Source organism: Schistocerca americana, chromosome 5 (genome assembly GCF_021461395.2).
Source record: "Schistocerca americana isolate TAMUIC-IGC-003095 chromosome 5, iqSchAmer2.1, whole genome shotgun sequence".
Classification (NCBI taxonomy): Eukaryota; Metazoa; Arthropoda; class Insecta; order Orthoptera; family Acrididae; genus Schistocerca; species Schistocerca americana.
Genome location: NC_060123.1, coordinates 409178778 through 409196949, shown reverse-complemented (window position 1 = coordinate 409196949; position 18172 = coordinate 409178778). Strand labels below are relative to the sequence as shown.

Genomic DNA, 18172 nt, shown 5'->3' with positions numbered 1-18172 from the left:
AAGGCAGCAGACGATCAAGTAGGTAAAAAGACAAGGGCTAGTAGAAATCCTGGGTAACAGAAGAAATATTGAATTTAATGGATGAAAGGAGAAAATATAAAAATGCAGTAAATGGAGCAGGCAAAAAAGAATACAAATGTCTTAAAAATGAGATCAAAAGGAAGTGCAAAACCGCTAAGCAGGGATGGCTGAAGTACAAATGTAAGGATGTAGAGGCTTATCTCACTAGGGGTAACATAAATACTGCTTACAGGAAAATTAAAGAGACCTTTCGAGAAAAGAGAATCACTTGTATGAATATCAAGAGCTCAGATGGAACCCTGTTCTAAGCAAAGAAGGGAAAGCAGAAAGGTGGAAGGAGTATATAGAGGGTCTATACAATGTCGATGTACTTGAGGACAATATTATGGAAATGGAAGAGGATGTAGATGAAGATGAAATGGGAGATACGATACTGCGTGAAGAGTTTGACAGAGCACTGAAAGACCTGAGTTGAAACAAGGCCCCGGGAGTAGACAACATTCCATTAGAACTACTGACGGCCTTGGGAGAGCCAGTCCTGACAAAACTCTACCATCTGGTGAGCAAGATGTACGAGACAGGCGAAATACCCTCAGACTTCAAGAAGAATATAATAATTCCAATCCCAAAGAAAGCAGGTGTTGACAGATGTGAAAATTACTGAACTATCAGTTTAATAAGTCACAGCTGCAAAAATACTAATGCGAATTATTTACAGACGAATGGATAAACTTGTAGAAGCCGACCTCGGGGAAGATCAGTTTGGATTCCGTAGAAATGTTGGAACACGTGAGGCAATACTGACCTTACGACTTATCTTAGAAGAAAGATTAAGGAAAGGCAAACCTACGTTTCTAGCATTTGTAGACTTAGAGAAAGCTTTTGACAATGTTGACTGGAATACTCTCTTTCGAATTCTAAAGGTGGCAGGGGTAAAATACAGGGAGCGAAAGGCTATTTACAATTTGTACAGAAACCAGATGGCAGTTGTAAGAGTCGAGGCGCATGAAAGGGAAGCAGTGGTTGGGAAGGGAGTGAGACAGGGTTGTAGCCTACCCCCGATGTTATTCAATCTGTATATTGAGCAAGCAGTAAAGGAAACAAAAGAAAAATTCAGAGTAGGTATTAAAATCCATGGAGAAGAAATAAAAACTTTGAGGTTCGCCAACGACATTTTAAATCTGTCAGACACAGTTAAGGACTTGGAAGAGCAGTTGAACAGAATGGACAGTGTCTTGAAAGGAGGATATAAGATGAACATCAACAAAACCAAAACGAGGATCATGGAATGTAGTCTAATTAAATTGGATGATGCTGAGGGAATTAGATTAGGAAATGAGACACTTAAAGTAGTAAAGGAGTTTTGCTATTTGTGGAGCAAAATAACTGATGATGGTCGAAGTAGAGAGGATATAAAATGTTGACTGGCAATGGCAAGGAAAGTGTTTCTGAAGAAGAGGAATTTGTTAACATCGAGTATAGATTTAAGTGTCAGGAAGTCGTTTCTGAAAGAATTTGTATGGAGTGTAGCCATGTATGGAAGTGAAACATGGACGATAAATAGTTTGGACAGGAAGAGAATAGAAGCTTTGGAAATGTGGTGTTTCAGAAGAATGCTGAAGATTAGATGGGCAGATCACGTAACTAATGAGGAGGTATTGAATAGAATAGGGGAGAAAAGGAGTTTGTGGCACAACTTGACAAGAAGAAGAGACCAGTTGGGAGGGCATGTTCTGAGGCATCAAGGGATCACAAATTTAGCATTGGAAGGCAGCGTAGAGGGAGACCAAGAGATGAATACACTAAGCAGATTCAGAAGGACATAATTTGCAGTAAGTACTGGGTGATGAAGAAGCTTGCACAGGATAGAGTAGCATGGAGAGCTGCATCAATCCTGTCTCAGGACTGTAGACCACAACAACAACAATTGTTATTATAATTATTATTATACATACTGTTTATAACAGTTCAAACAGCAAATAAGTTTACTATGCTGGATTTCATATTTTGTCACTAATCCGGATACATCCAAAGGTCTAGGGCTACAGGATATATTGGCAGATGATTCATGCAAATCCCGGTAAAATGGCTTTCTCTGTAGTTGGCAGATGAATATTTTGTCAATACCAGTAGTTGTAAAGTACCCTCTATCATCTTTTGGCACTGCTCCCAGTGAGCTGAGAACCAGTGGGACCACTTTCACTGGTTTTACCATAGTCTTTGTTTCTCATTGATTTTCCTGCATCTGGGTTGCCAATCTTAGTGATCCACAATTCTTTTTCTCCACAGTTGTGGTGTCTGGTATATGGTGTTCCAACATTCGATACACTGAGATGAGTAGTCCCACAGTAATTTGGCATGTTCATTTCCAACAACTTTTTCTGGCTTAGGGTTCCACCAGTTCGTTACCACCAGCTGATGGTAATTTGGTGTAATTTCCGGTGGATCATTCATGCTACATCATAGTGCCTTTGCTTGTCATTCTTTTTGCAACAGCTGAAGGTATGGCCAATTGTTGTGTCAGCTTCTTTGCACTTTGGGTCTTTTGCTGATTTCTTGATTCTGGCTTTGGAGGCATTGATTCTCATGGCTTGTTCTTGTGTAGCAAAAACCAAGTATTCAGTTTTTGTCTGTAGGGTTCCATTGGCCAACCAATACCAGGTCTTTTCTTTATATATTCTGCCTTCAATCTTGTCCAAACACTGCTCACGCAGCGATTTACTGTGCAGGACATCAGTCTGGCATTGGAGTGCAGCTTTTTGGTATTGATTGATTTTGTACTTCTAGGAGCTTGCTGTTATTTACTTTAATTGGAGCTGACTCTTCACACTTCTTTCACCTAGTCTGCCAGTGCATGTTTCTCTTCTTCTTCATCTACCTCACTTGCAAGAATCCTCTACTGTCTGCTATTCTGAGAATGTCATAAGTTTTTTCACTTTCTAGTCAAGATTATCCAACTCCACTTGGTCCAGTTCACAATGGCTGTATCTCATGATAGGTATGACCCATATATTTGAATGCCTTGATGGTATTGCCAACATTGTTTGTCTTTCAAAATTTTCCTGACTCTTTGTGTGTACCATTTGCTGACCATACTTTTTACATGATCATGCATGATGTCCAATGGCAAAATACCTAGGTATTTGTGTGCTTCTGTCTGGTGGCATTTTATAGTTTATCCATTTAGAATTTTGGTACCTACACTTTCCGAGATTTTTGATAATCTTTAATGCCAGTGCTGTGGGCCAAGCTTCATTCCATGCTGATGTTATTGTTGAGGATTGACTGTTTTCATCAGAGACTGGATTTCAGTTTCAGATTTTTCATAGACATTAAAATGTTTTGATGCTTCTGGGAACAGTTTTGTATACTTTATTGAATGGGTGGTGTAGCTCTCCAAAAATAAATATTCTTTCCTTTTTGAAATTTATCTGGTATCCACACCTAGCATTATCAAGACAGTTTTTGTGATGCACTAAGTAGTAAATGATGCAGGCAACACAGTGGATTTGTTCTTTCATTTATTTATTTCTACAAATACATATACAGATTTACTGTCACAAAATCTCATCCAGGACTGATGTAAAACTGACCTAAGGGTGGTGCAAGACTAACTGAGCCCTGTTTTTACCACCACTGGTGCTTATATGACATGCAATGATTTCAAAAGCTTTCTGTGTGTTGTTTGAACTATAGACAATTGAACGTACAGTTGAAGTCTATGAACTTTGTTGAGATTAATCACAACACTTAGTTTGACAGATAATGGCAACACGTTTAATAGAATTAGTATGTTCAAATAAATTGGTTTTGGCATCAAAACTTCATAAAATGTTTGCTGCAAACAATTTGATTGACTGCATTCTTTAATTACTTAGTAATTATATCATGACTTTAGACACTCACATGATTTTGGTGAGTTGTATTATTATATTACAATGCTTTTTGTATCCTGTTCGTATATATATATATATATATATATATATATATATATATATATATATAAAAAAAACAAAGATGATGTGACTTACCAAACTAAAGTGCTGGCAGGTCGATAGACACACAAACAAACACAAACAAACACACAAAATTCAAGCTTTCGCAACAAACTGTTGCCTCATCAGGAAAGAGGGAAGGAGAGGGAAAGACGAAAGGAAGTGGGTTTTAAGGGAGAGGGTAAGGAGTCATTCCAATCCCGGGAGCGGAAAGACTTACCTTAGGGGGAAAAAAGGACGGGTATACACTCGCTCGCACACACACACACACACACACACACACACACACACATATATATATATATATATCCATCCACACACATATACAGACACAAGCAGACATATTAAAAGGCAAAGAGTTTGGGCAGAGATGTCAGTCGAGGTGGAAGTGCAGAGGCAAAGATGTTGTTGAATGACAGGTGAGGTATGAGTGGCGGCAACTTGAAATTAGCGGAGATTGAGGCCTGGTGGATAACGGGAAGAGAGGATATATTGAAGAGCAAGTTCCCATCTCCGGAGTTCAGATAGGTTGGTGTTAGTGGGAAGTATCCAGATAACCCGGACGGTGTAACACTGTGCCAAGATGTGCTGGTTGTGCACCAAGGCATGTTTAGCCACAGGGTGATCCTCATGACCAACAAACACCGTCTGCCTGTGTCCATTCATGCGAATGGACAGTTTGTTGCTGGTCATTCCCACATAGAATGCGTCACAGTGTAGGCAGGTCAGTTGGTAAATCACGTGGGTGCTTTAACATGTGGCTCTGCCTTTGATCGTGTACACCTTCGAGGTTACAGGACTGGAGTAGGTGGTGGTGGTAGGGTGCATGGGACAGGTTTTACACCGGGGGCGGTTACAAGGGTAGGAGCCAGAGGGTAGGGAAGAAGGTTTGGGGATTTCATAGGGATGAACTAAGAGGTTACGAAGGTTAGGTGGACGGCGGAAAGACACTCTTGGTGGAGTGGGGAGGATTTCATGAAAGATGGATCTCATTTCAGGGCAGGATTTGAGGAAGTCGTATCCCTGCTGGAGAGCCACATTCAGAGTCTGATCCAGTCCCGGAAAGTATCCTGTCACAAGTGGGGCACTTTCGTGGTTCTTCTGTGGGAGTTTCTGGGTTTGAGAGGATGAGGGAGTGGCTCTGGTTATTTGCTTCTGTACCAGGTCGGGAGGGTAGTTGCGGGATGCGAAAGCTGTTGTCAGGTTGTTGGTGTAATGGTTCAGGGATTCCGGACTGGAGCAGATTCGTTTGCCACGAAGACCTAGGCTGTAGGGAAGGGACCGTTTGATGTGGAATGGGTGGCAGCTGTCATAATGGAGGTACTGTTGCTTGTTGGTTCGGTTTGATGTGGACGGATGTGTGAAGCTGGCCATTGGACAGGTGGAGGTCAATGTCAAGGAAAGTGGCATGGGATTTGGAGTAGGACCAGGTGAATCTGATGGAACCAAAGGAGTTGGGGTTGGAGAGGAAATTCTGGAGTTCTTCTTCACTGTGAGTCCAGATCATGAAGATGTCATCAATAAATCTGTACCAAACTTTGGGTTGTGCAGGCCTGGGTAACCAAGAAGGCTTCCTCTAAGCGACCCATGAATAGGTTGGCGTACGAGGGGCCCATCCTGGTACCCATGGCTGTTCCTTTTAATTGTTGGTATGTCTGGCCTTCAAAAGTGAAGAAGTTGTGGGTAATGAGGAAAGAGGTTTTAGGTAGGGTGGCAGGTGATCGGCTTGAAAGGAACTGCTCCATCGCAGCGAGGCCCTGGACGTGCGGGATATTTGTGTATAAGGAGGTGGCATCAGTGGTTACAAGGATGGTTTCCGGGGGTAACAGACTGGGTAAGGATTCCAGGCGTTCGAGAAAGTGGTTGGTGTCTTTGATGAAGGGTGGGAGACTGCATGTAATGGGTTGAAGGTGTTGATCTACGTAGGCAGAGATACGTTCTGTGGGGGCTTGGTAACCAGCTACAATGGGGCGGCCGGGATGATTGGGTTTGTGAATTTTTACAAATGTCTGCTTGTGTCTGTGTATGTGCGGATGGAAATGTGTGTGTGTGCGAGTGTATACCTGTCCTTTTTCCCCCTAAGCTAAGTCTTTCTGCTCCCAGGTTTGGAATGACTCCTTACCCTCTCCCTTAAAACCCACATCCTTTCGTCTTTCCCTCTCCTTCCCTCTTTCCTGACGAAGCAACCATTGGTTGCGAAAGCTAGAATTTTGTGTGTATGTATGTGTTTGTTTGTGTTTCTATCGACCTGCCAGCACTTTCGTATGGTAAGTCACATCATCTTTGTTTTTAAATATATTTTTCCCGCGTGGAATGTTTCCCTCTATTATATTCATATCATTAATTTGAACCCAACAATCACGTTTTTTATTGTCACTGTTGCATTTCGAAATCTTTCCTGTCGTCTTATTTTCTCTTTCTGTTTTTGCCAGTAGGTTCACTTTGTATTCACCTTCTCCTTTTTACCGTAATCTGCTATACAGTTTTATCCCGCCTATATATGCTCAATAATACGTTACCCACTTCCAAACCATAACCAAAAAAAAATTTTTTTTGTTTTTTCTTTCCGCTTTCAACACTACCACTGCTATAAAATCCACCGTTTCTAGTTCACAAACAGTTCCTTTCACCTATTAAACAATCATTTCGGCTAGTTCTAATAACTTTCGCTTTATTTCCATTTCCGTTTTTCCCACATCATTGATCATTTTTAGCCGCTTCCCACAGGTTTTAACGTCATTATTTCTTCTTCAGACAATTGTTAGCCTCATTCTCATAATCTGCCACGACAAAACCACGCCTTTTAATAAATTTACACGTAGTTTTTTCGAAATTTTCCCGAATTTCTCCACCCTTTAACGTGTTTTGGTGGCAACACAACCAACTAACCTTTATGCACATCGTTGTCTACCAACCCAAATTAAAAGGCCTTTACAAATGTCTGCTTGTGTCTGTGTATGTGCGGATGGATGTGTGTGTGTGTGTGTGTGTGTGCGCGCGCGCGAGTGTATACCTGTCCTTTTTCCCCCTAAGGTAAGTCTTTCCACTCTCGGGATTGGAATGACTCCTTACCCTCTCCCTTAAAACCCACATCCTTTCGTCTTTCCCTCTCCTTCCCTCTTCCCTGATGAAGCACCCATTTGTTGCGAAAGCTTGAATTTTGTGTGTATGTTTGTGTTTGTTTGTGTGTCTATCGACCTGCCAGCACTTTTGTTTGTCTCATCATCTTTGTATATATATATAATCTCAAGCTTTCGCAACCCAAGGTTGCTTCATCAGGAAGGAGAGGAGGAGAGGGAAAGATGAAAGGATGTGGGTTTTAAGGGAGAGGGTAAGGAGTCGTTCCAATCCCGGGAGCAGGAAGACTTACCTTAGGGGAAAAAAAGGATTGGTATACACTTGTGCGCACTCTCTCTCTCTCTCTCTCTCTCTCTCTCTCTCACACACACACACACACACACACACACACACACACACACACACACACACACACAGGGTGATCCTCATTACCAACAAACACTGTCTGCCTGCCTGTGTCCGTTCATGCGAATTGACAGTTTGTTGCTGGTCATTCCCACATAGAAGGCTTCGCAGTGTAGGCAGGTCAGTTGGTAAATCACATGGGTGCTTTCACACGTGGCTCTGCCTTTGATCGTGTACACCTTCCAGGTTACAGGACTGGAGTAGGTGGTGGTGGGAGGGTGCATGGGAAAGGTTTTACACCAGGGGCGATTACAAGGGTAGGAGCCAGAGGGTAGGGAAGGTGGTCTGGGTATTTCATAGGGATGAACCAACAGGTTACGAAGGTTAGGTGGACGGCGGAAAGACACTCTTGGTGGAGTGGGTCCATCCTTCATGAAATCCTCCCCACTGTTGATAACCATAGGTACTCTCCACATCGCATAGTTACCATAGCACAAAGTGGAAGGATAAGCTTGGCTGTTTGGAGATGACTGACTGTGACTAGGTTATTGGGGAAACTGGCTGAAGTTCCATCCAGGCATGTACTCAGAGTAACATGCTTGTATTTTAGAATAATATAAGTTGCTCACTATTCAGTCTTATTGTCCAACAGATGAGTTCCCCATTGTCCACTTTGCACGTGCTAACTTCTGCATGCATACATAAAAAAACAAGCAAAAATTGGCTGTGAAGGCACTCAAAAGTGTTAATGTTAGAAAAGCCAGCAAAGTCTCCATACTTAAATTAAATTGAATGTGTTATATAATTTTTTTATTTGTTGTTCGCAACAGAATCCAATGATTAATATTCCTTGAGGCTCAACAGTTGATCCTGATATAAATTTGAAAAAGGATGTAATTTATTTCCAATATCAATTTTTCCATTATTATTTTATCAAAGTTTTGTAATGTAAAGTAATTAAATCCCATTTAAAAGACTGTTTATGATATTTGTCAGAACTACTATAACATTTACTAGATTTGCCAAGGCACAAACAACATGGAATAGTCACAGTAAATGGTGCATAGCCAATTAAATTTTACCTCTGGTGAGCTGAGCCAAGGTAAGTAAAGAGCTTGTACAAAACATTCCCAGCAGAAGACCAATGGTGGTTCAAAGATAGTGAGTGTTGGTAACTAATGGATCTGTCTGGCAAGTGTTTGATGTCCACAGCATTCACAGGCAGAAAACTGAGCTGCTGATATTTGCCTGCTGTGGTCATTAACCACATGAGAGAGTGAGATGTATGGCCCAGCAATGTCATGCTTCCATTTAGTCAGCAGTGGTACTGCTGTTAGCAGCGAGGTGTCTCTTGAAGGTGTCTTCATGAATAAGGCATCTGAGGTTCATTGTCATTATAAGCATTATTATTGAACACAGAATCCCTCCTTATGAGAAGCACAAGTATTTGATGGCCAGTGGGGAACAGATAACTTTGTACCCTGATAATTCAGTGTTAACTTCCAGTGCAATGGGTAGGTGGAATGGATGGTGCAGAGACGAAAACAGCAAGTGATAAAATTAGTGGAAGAGATCCCAACAAAAACAGTGCTGTATCATGTTCTTGAACGTTGTCATGGGTGATAGCATTTGAATGGATATATCATCTGCGTCTGCTTTTTAAGTGGACACAGTTATGGGAGTCATCCTAAGGACCACCCAATAAACTTTTCCTATTGACAGCATGTACCAGTTGTGAACCAACTCATGGGAGATAATATCTCCAATGGTGAAATGAGGCTGCTTTCCCCACACTGTTCGCAGTATATTCTAGCAGAAAGCCATGAGATGTCCAACAGTGCATTTTCTGGTAGCGATCACCCTAGGTTGTTGGGTCATCACTATCACCATCGCCATCACCGTGGTTACAGATTCAATGACACTGAAGAGCACCCTCTGTGATGGCTGTAGTGTACATCATCGGACATTGGTCGCCTTTTGTCTAGCATGCTACTTTTTCAAAAGTGTGTGCCCAGAGTGCCAAACAACAATTGGGGAGCGCTGCATGTGTTTGATAGGAATTTTGGATATGCTGCAAGGTTGACAGTTGGCTCCCATGGAGTATCTTAGTGAGACTTTTGTCTTTTCGTGACATAGTGCAATATATACAGAAGAATAGATTCAGCGAAGTTTTTGTAGGAATCTGTTCCACTATTTTTATCTCTCGCTGTTTTTACCACTGCACTATCTATTCTGCCTACCTGTTGGTCTGGAGGTGTAACACTGAATTTAGCCCATTATAAGTTGCAGTTGTAAGTGACATACTCTTGATGGTTAGAAATTTGATTAGGACATAACAAACTCTGCATGAATATGCTACAAGGACTTTCTGAGAGTGGGCCAGGTGAAGGAATTGGCTATCAGAGCTGGCTGGTGAAGTTGCTGCATGTTTAGGACAAGTGTAGATGTACCTCTCCATAAGGCGAATATTTTTTGTCCAGTAACAAGTTGACAAGCTAACTTTCATTTTGTACCACTACTAAAAATTTGATATTTTGAGTCATTTGCTTGTACATGACCTTGGTCACAAACATTCCTTTGATAGGAATTGTTTGTTTACTAAATGATTTAAAGTGCTGCTTTGTCACTTCTGACAACAACTGTAATCGTGGTATGAATCTGCATTGGTTAATGTTGCTACATATTCTTGGATTCACACTTTCTATTGATTAATTCAAAGTGTTACAGTAAGTGTTTGCGATCTGTGGTTACCATGATATAATGTGCTGTTCGTCACTATATCTTTGTGATGTACACTGATCATCAAAAAAGAAGGCCCGAATGATCCACCAAACTGTGTGTGTGTGGTAAACACTATCAGCTATGCCATTGATTATTTTTGCATGGTCAGCTGTGCACTCAAGGAGCATGAGAGTGGGACCATGATGCTGTGTCTACCAGTTGATGTAAGATGACTCTCAAACAGCAATGCTGGCCAGTGGGTATCACCACCTGCACTTGTCACTATTCCTAAGTGACATGTTTGTTACTGATTAGTGAGTTGCCCAGCTAGATGAGTTTCAGAGGTGCTGCAGGAGTTTGGGTGGTCATATTTCGTGTTGTGCACCACACTGGTCATATGGACACCACCATTGCCCATTTTTGGTAGCAATGGATTCCGGAAGGCATGAATGGCATGAATATGTGATATGTAGAATCTAGACATCTGGCCAGCACCACAAGGAGGGAGGATAAATGTATTGTCCACGGTGCTTGAACAGATCCAACAGCAAGGATAGAGGCTATTCAGTGGGCTGTCCTGCCTTCTGTGCAACATCCCACATGTGCTAGTACCACAAGCAGACAGTTTTATGATTCAGGGCTCTCTGCACACCAGCCATTACAGAACCTGTCACTCTCACCCATGAATCATTATGCATTGTGCTCATCTAGCCTGTTGTCAACAGTGACAGACATGGGGTCTGCAGATTTACACCGAGTCATCTTTAGTGATGAGTTCACTTGTGCCTGGGAGGGGACAACTACTGGGTCTGTGTCTGGAAGCACTGTGGAGAGTGTCATGAAGAGCAGTTATTGGTCTGCCATCACACATCCTGCCAGCCTAGTGTGATGGTATGGAAGTGACATCGTAAGATGCTCATTGACCATTAGTGTTGCTAAAGGGATCCTTGACAGCCACACGGCACATGGAGGAGGTCAGGCAACTGGTGGCTCTGCCATTCATGAATGCATATGCCCAGTTCCAACAGGAAAATGCTCATCCTTGTATCACTGCACCTCCAGAGTTTGCCTTGCAGTTGTGGATACTCTGTTACAGCCAGTCATGTCGCCTGATCTCTCCCTGATCAAGAATGTATGGGGTGCTATGGAATATGCCATGTCATTCAACCAATGTGTGGGAACTGCAAGCTGAGTTGCAAGTGGCATGGGATGGGGTATCACAGGATGATATCCAAGACCTGTACAACTTGATGCCGTGATGTCTGGACACTTGTATTCACAACCACAGGAGTCTCAAGCCATACTAACACACAGATTTTATGGCCATCTAGTGCAATAAATATTGCTCCTTCAGAGTCGAAAATGTAACCATTCCTTATGTGTGGTACAATCTACCTGCCTGCCTACAATGATCACAATCTGCCATGTCATGCATGCAGCTCTTTTTACGAAGAAGAGTGTATGACAATAACTCAGTTGATTGTCGACTCAATAACTTGACCCTTCAGAGATTTGGTGTGTAACCATGTTTGTGACAGGAGTGACATACTGAGATGATAAATGGAAAATCTTGCCTCACATGACTTACTCTGAAAACAGTCTAGACCGAGGACAGAGCTTTTTTGTACCTTGAAGCTCATGCTTGTTTCTACAGTCAGTGGAATCAGACTGTTTGTTCTGCAGTGCTATGATGAACCAGATTCTGTTCCTGTTGTTCTTCTGACTAAAATTAACAAGGGTGGTGGTGGTGGTGGTGGTGGTGGTGGTGGTGGTGAGGCTTGGTGTGATCACATTGAATCATTGTTCCAATTTCAGTTTGTTTTTTTAACTTACTGTTAAATGACTTTGCTAACTCAAATACTGGAGGTCTTTTAAGCACTTCTTCCAGTCATGGGTCTTTTGCTTCTAATATCTCTTACCAGGCTTTCTGATATAACAGTTTTGAACTACAGTGAAATGTCTAGGAGATCTGCTACCCATGAATGATATGCTCACTTACGCATATGCTGGAAACTTAAAATCAATTTCTGAAAGTATAACACTTCTTGAAATTTTGTTGACACTGTTACCAGTACTGCAGAATTTCTCTACAGCACTTCTTGAAGCCCTTTTGGGTCATCTCAGGAGAGAAAAATAATCATGATGCCTCAGTGAGTCCATTATTTTATCTGTTTTGAAGTGCTGTATTAGCTACTTGTACCTTCACCTGTCATCTTTTACTGGATGGAATGCTGAATACATAGGAGGTGCTTGATCCACTGCTGTGAATTGTGGTGGAGGGACAGGTGTAGCCAATTGTGTGCTACAGTAGTAGATGTTACATCTGGCCTTGGCACTTCTTATGTTCTTCCACATATTGTTCTTTCCATTTGTCTGTTGTTGTAGTAGTGCTTTCAGATATACAGCCATTGTTAAGTCCTTGTCATATGTGAATATCGCAATTGAAGGTGGTGGTGTTCTTTGACTCCTCTGTCATCACTTTCCTGGCAGTAAACATAAAAACTTAATAAATCTTGGAAAGTACTAAGTAACAAATTGAACAGAATGTAGTACATAGCCTGTAATTATGTACTCTTGGCGAGACGGCAAAATTAAGTCAGTGAGCTAGTCAATGTTAGTAACCAGCCAGTAGAAAACTAATCTCACCAAAATTCTGCTAAAGGTAAGAAAGGTGTTATTAACTAGCAACTCCATCTGGAAATTTTTTGATGTTTGTTGTATATCAGACAGAAAACAAACTGGTAATAGCTAGTTGTTAACATTCCTTCAATGGCTGAGTGGGTGAATTGAGTAGTTGAGCGTATGTAATGATCTCTGCTGGGTCGGTGGTGCCTACAAGGACTCCTCTGTATTGCAGAGGTCTGAAAGAATAGCAGAAAATTAGTTTTTAATTATTTTTGATGGACACCAACATTATGATAAGATGATGACAAAGAGGAAAGCAGAGGATGTAATTGGTTCCTTACAGTTGATTTGTAGTATTACATAATTCATTTTATGCCATTATTTAACTTCATACCCTTTTTATTTTCAGTTATCTTTGGTATGTCATGAAGATATATAGAGCTCAGAGGAAACCTCTTATGGACTACCTGAAGATGGTGACAGGAAGACAGATATATGGTTAGTTTGCTTTATTTGCATTTTGAGCAATATTGACTGGCTCACAAGACTATATTGAAAATAAATATACAAAAATTTCACAAAATAATTACTTAAAAGCATGTTTAATGGAAGAAGTGGTAAATATATTCTTCAGCTCCTGTGATTATCAAAATACGAACATTTGGTAGAACTGTGGTCAGCAGTGCATTATTTAGTGCTATATTTTCATTGTGTTTTGAACTTTGGGCTAATTGGGGCAGTGCAGTGTAAATATGGCAATGGAAAATCTTTGAAGATAAATCTGTCATTAATCCAAAGACCGGTTTGAACACCATGATGTTAAAAGAGATGGTATGTCATTGCATTTCTCTGATGTCATAACTGAGTTACTCAGCCAGTTATAGTGGGACCAATAGCTTAACTTCGACTCTAGACCACCCTGCAGCTCGCTCTTTTTCATGACTGTTGTAACAGTGGCAGAGGTGAAAGAATGATGGATACAATTCATAGGACTGACTGTGGATGAAAGATCACACTTTTGAATCTGTAGTCTGGCGCTTAAGTAATGAATGATGCAGAAAGCCCGTAGTGGAATATAAATTATGAAAGGAGCAAAAGTAACAACTCAACATGTAGACTGACAAACATTGCTACACACACACACACACACACACACACACACACACACACACACACACCCCTAACTACCTGCATAGCTACAGCACTGTATGTGTATTCTGCACAAATTGGGTCCGAAGAAAACTTTTTCTGACAGCAGTTTAGCAACATTTTCAGGCTTGCTTATGTGTGTATCACCCACTCAACCCTTCAATTATATGGCAAGTCGTGGCTGCACAATGTTTGTTCCATTGCATGCAACACAGCTCTTTTTTCTGTATACCCAGTGGTGCATACTTCACCCTTTTGTAATGTTACTGAATTGCGCACTCACTGTCCTTTGGTGCATTCTGATATCATGTTTATGTCATGTCATGTTATGTTTATTACTTTTGCTATCCTGTTGCTCCTGTAAGAGTTATTGTTGTAAGTCTGACATTACTCCCTTAAAGGTATGATAGTGAGTGTTTCCTGAGGAGGATAGAAAGGTCTCTTTAGCAATAAGAAATCATTGTTTGACTTCTAAAGAGTCTTAAACTGTAGAATGACTTTTACAACAGCAAGAGTACACTTGCGAAAAATGCTGAGTAGCATCCAGCTTTTAGGAGTCAGGTGTTGTGTCTAGGAGAATATTTATTTATTTAGCATGTGCCTAGGATCACACCACATAAGGAAATGGATTTTCTTTAATAACACACATAAATATATTTAACACATAGGGAAGAAATTTATGATTATAAATTGATTAAAATTACAATATTTACAAAGCACAGGTCAGAGGCTTATATCCAACTGCTGGCCATACACAACTGATGCCTTGGTTGCTAACAGGAACTCCTCTGGATCGATTTGGGTACGTACATATGATGCACTGAAAAATATGCCATTCTGCACCACAGTCACAGCTGGGCGATATTGTTAATCCCCATTTGTACATTGAGTCAGCACTTATTCCACTATTTGTCTCAGTCATGTCTGCTATATACAGGGAAAACAGAAGAGGGTCTAGCACTGATTCTTGTGGAAGGCCTTTATTAAACTTTGTTAGAGGGCTCATCTTGTTACCCGTTGGAAGCTTCTTTTACTTAACATAGCAGTGATGAGGTTTCCAGTTTTAAGACATGGTATGACTTAAATGTTTGAATGTAACCCCTTATGTCTATGCAGTAATGTGGCTACTGTGAGATCTATACACAAAATTGAAGTGTTCTGTGTGTTTTTGGAATACTGCTTCAATATAAGTTATCAGTCAGAGAATCTGGTTGGTGCAGCTCCAGTTTCGGCAAAATCCTGCCTGTTTAGCAGGCAAGCTTTGGAAAATTATGTGGCTGATTCTGTTATACAATATTCTTTCGAAAATTTTTATATAGTATATAATTAAAGCGGTAGGTCGATATCTTTGTGGTTTGTCATTTGGTTTACCTGGTTTTAAGGTGGCTAAGAGCAAAGATTTTTGCTCTTTTCAAATCACAGGGTATGTTACCAGTTTGGAGAATATCATAAAGAAAGCTGCTAGCCATTTTTTACATGCATCCTACTGCGAATTAGGAATTATGAATGGATGCTGTCAAAACCAGATGCCTTGCCTGCTTTCATTTCTTTGATGGCTGTCATTGTTTCCTCACTGCTGAATGGTGCGTGAGGCAAATGGTTTATACAGGTTGTTGTTGTGTGCAACTGATAGATATTATGTTCCTGTAAGTTGACCATTAAGGAAATAAATGGTCCCACGTGACAAACCAGTAAGGTTTATGTAGGAACAAACATTGCTAAACCACATCTATTTTTTGTGTTAATTACAGAAATTTGTTAGAGAAGTCATAGAAAATACACAGAGAAAAGAAAATTACAATGGATAGGAACACTCTTTCTTGTTAGTTGTTATTTAGTTGAGATTGGCTTCTTTGCCCAAAAACTTTTTCAGGTAAGTGCTACTTGTTATATTATTGTGCAGTTATTGACATTTCAAATGTAATGGAGACATAAAGTAATTTGTTTCATGCACTGGAGTAGTGTGCTCCAGTAATGTATTCAGAAAATGCATTAGGGGTTTCACATTTGGGGAATGGCCTCATCATTGCTGGTTTTTATTTAAAAGGAGACCTGTTATTTTTAGAATGAAATTTGACTCTATTAAGAAAGAAAAAAAGGTAAGGTGTGTGATCCCTCCAAAATCTATATATTTGACTAATGAGAGAACAAAGTAAATGAATAAAAATGGGAGTAATTGCAATATCACACTCCTGAAGAAAGAGGTAAATAGCGAAAACAAGGAAGAATATGAACAGATGTATTTATGAGCTCTCAAGACAGAAATTCACAAAGCTGCAGAAATAAAGAAAACAGGTGTTCAGAAAAATCTGAAATATTATTCAAAGACATTACACTGTAATGTAACATGTTGAGATCATTAGGTAAAACTTGTGAAAGATATTTGATGCTCTCTTCGTTCATTCAAAAGAATATTCTGTAATTTTCAGTGATCAAATTCAAAATATGCTCCGATTCCACATATACAGAATCACACAGCTTGGTACAGGAGTTATTAATAGAAATTATATAGACTAAATTTGTCCTGGTAAGTATGTAAAATAAGAGGTAATATGAGAACATTAAGTGCAGGTGCTTCCTTCATTTGGGAAAAAAAAAAAAGGTTACTCTTCAATTAAAGTGCTTGCCCGCGTTTGGCTGGTACTAATGAAATAATTAATGCAGAAATACTTGGCGATATGCTTGCATGATACTGAAAGAGCCAGAGCAGAGTAATAACAACACAGTGAACAAAGAAAATCGGAAAATCTTGAAGTCTGAAGTTAAGCTATTGAGCAGCAGACAGCAGATAAGTTATTTAAATGAGTGCATGTGCAATTTCCCCCCCCCCCCCCCCCCTCACAAACACACACACACACACACACACACACACACACACACACACACACACAGTGTGAATGAAGTTTAACACTTTGACTGTCACACACATAGTGATGGATGTTTCCTTGCCTGGCCAGGCCAGGCACATGGTCGTAGGTGTGAGTCTCTGCTGCGGCTGCTGATAGGTGGATTGTGTCAGGCAAGAGGCTTTGGTGTGGCTGCTGGTGGCCTCATGGCTGTCAGTGCGTTAAAAGAAGAGACTGGTTCCTATGGGGGCTAGACATGGCAGGAAAGGAAGAGGATAAAGATATGTAATGTAATAATTTGTGCTGGAGGATTGCAATGAAGAACAGCTGAAAGAGTTGAAACAAGTAAGTCACTGGTCCAGATGGAACCCAAATTCGGTTTCACAGAGTGTACTCTTTGACGATGACCCCATACTTAACTTGCGCTTTTGTGAATCTCTCGCTGAGTGGAAAAAGAATGCATGTATGTCAAATATGTAAGAAACATAAAAGGGTGAACCCACAAAACTACAGATTGACATCCTAGTTAGTTAACAGCTGATGACTTAATCACTAAAACAGATCTGTGTAGGATGGAGGTGATGTAGTTTGTATTGGAGGAAGAATTTGTGTATAAAATGTACAGGCCATCTAAAGTGTAAAAATTGTTATTTATCTATAATATTTATTTGGACAGACTGACAAGATGTGGAGAAACAGGGCTTGGGATTTTTGAATGGCTTTCAGTATTCACGTTGATAATGATTGGGAGGACGGAAGGGACAACTTGCAGACAGGTGCATGATAAAGAAAGGGAATGTGCTCTTGACCATCAGATAGGGTCTCTCTCTCTCTCTCTCTCTCTCTCTCTCTCTCTCTCTCAGTATTTTTTCATGCTACCTGGAACTTTTCAGTATTGTTGCTGGAAAGCTGCAGATGCTGTTGCCTGAGTGTCAGTTTTTATTTCAGTTGCTCCTTTTTACTGTTGTAGGAGTACCTTTGGGTGGCATTGGCTGTGGAACAATTGGTCGTGGCTTTAAGGGAGAATTTTGTAGATACCAACTTAAGCCAGGTGTTTACGAATATGCATTAGTTCATGCCAATCAGTTCATTATTACTATACAGTCTACAGACAAGAAGATATTGTACCAGAAGGTATTGTCATCATGCCGGTAAGCTTTAATGATTTAAATTTCTTTATACACACACACACACACACACACACACACACACACACATACAGTTAGTGTTTTCTATGTTATATGTTTTTTTATTAGCCATTCAGCATGTTTACCATGCAATTGGCTTTGTCAAAATACATTTTACATATTCGTAAAAGTATAGTTGTTACCAATATTTACATATACACATAAGTACATAAACTTCTTGCTATTCAGAAGATTTCATTAATAA

The 18172-nt window shown here is 40.4% G+C and overlaps 1 protein-coding gene across 1 annotated transcript in view; it reads left to right on the top strand.

The window, feature by feature from the left end:
- The window catches only part of LOC124615645 (non-lysosomal glucosylceramidase), a 260067-nt gene that overhangs the window by 54290 nt on the left and 187605 nt on the right, over positions 1-18172 (top strand). The window contains exons 2-3 of the mRNA XM_047143656.1: positions 13195-13283; positions 17751-17931. Coding sequence (XP_046999612.1) covers positions 13195-13283; positions 17751-17931 — 270 coding nt within the window. The remainder of the gene's footprint in view (positions 1-13194; positions 13284-17750; positions 17932-18172) is intronic.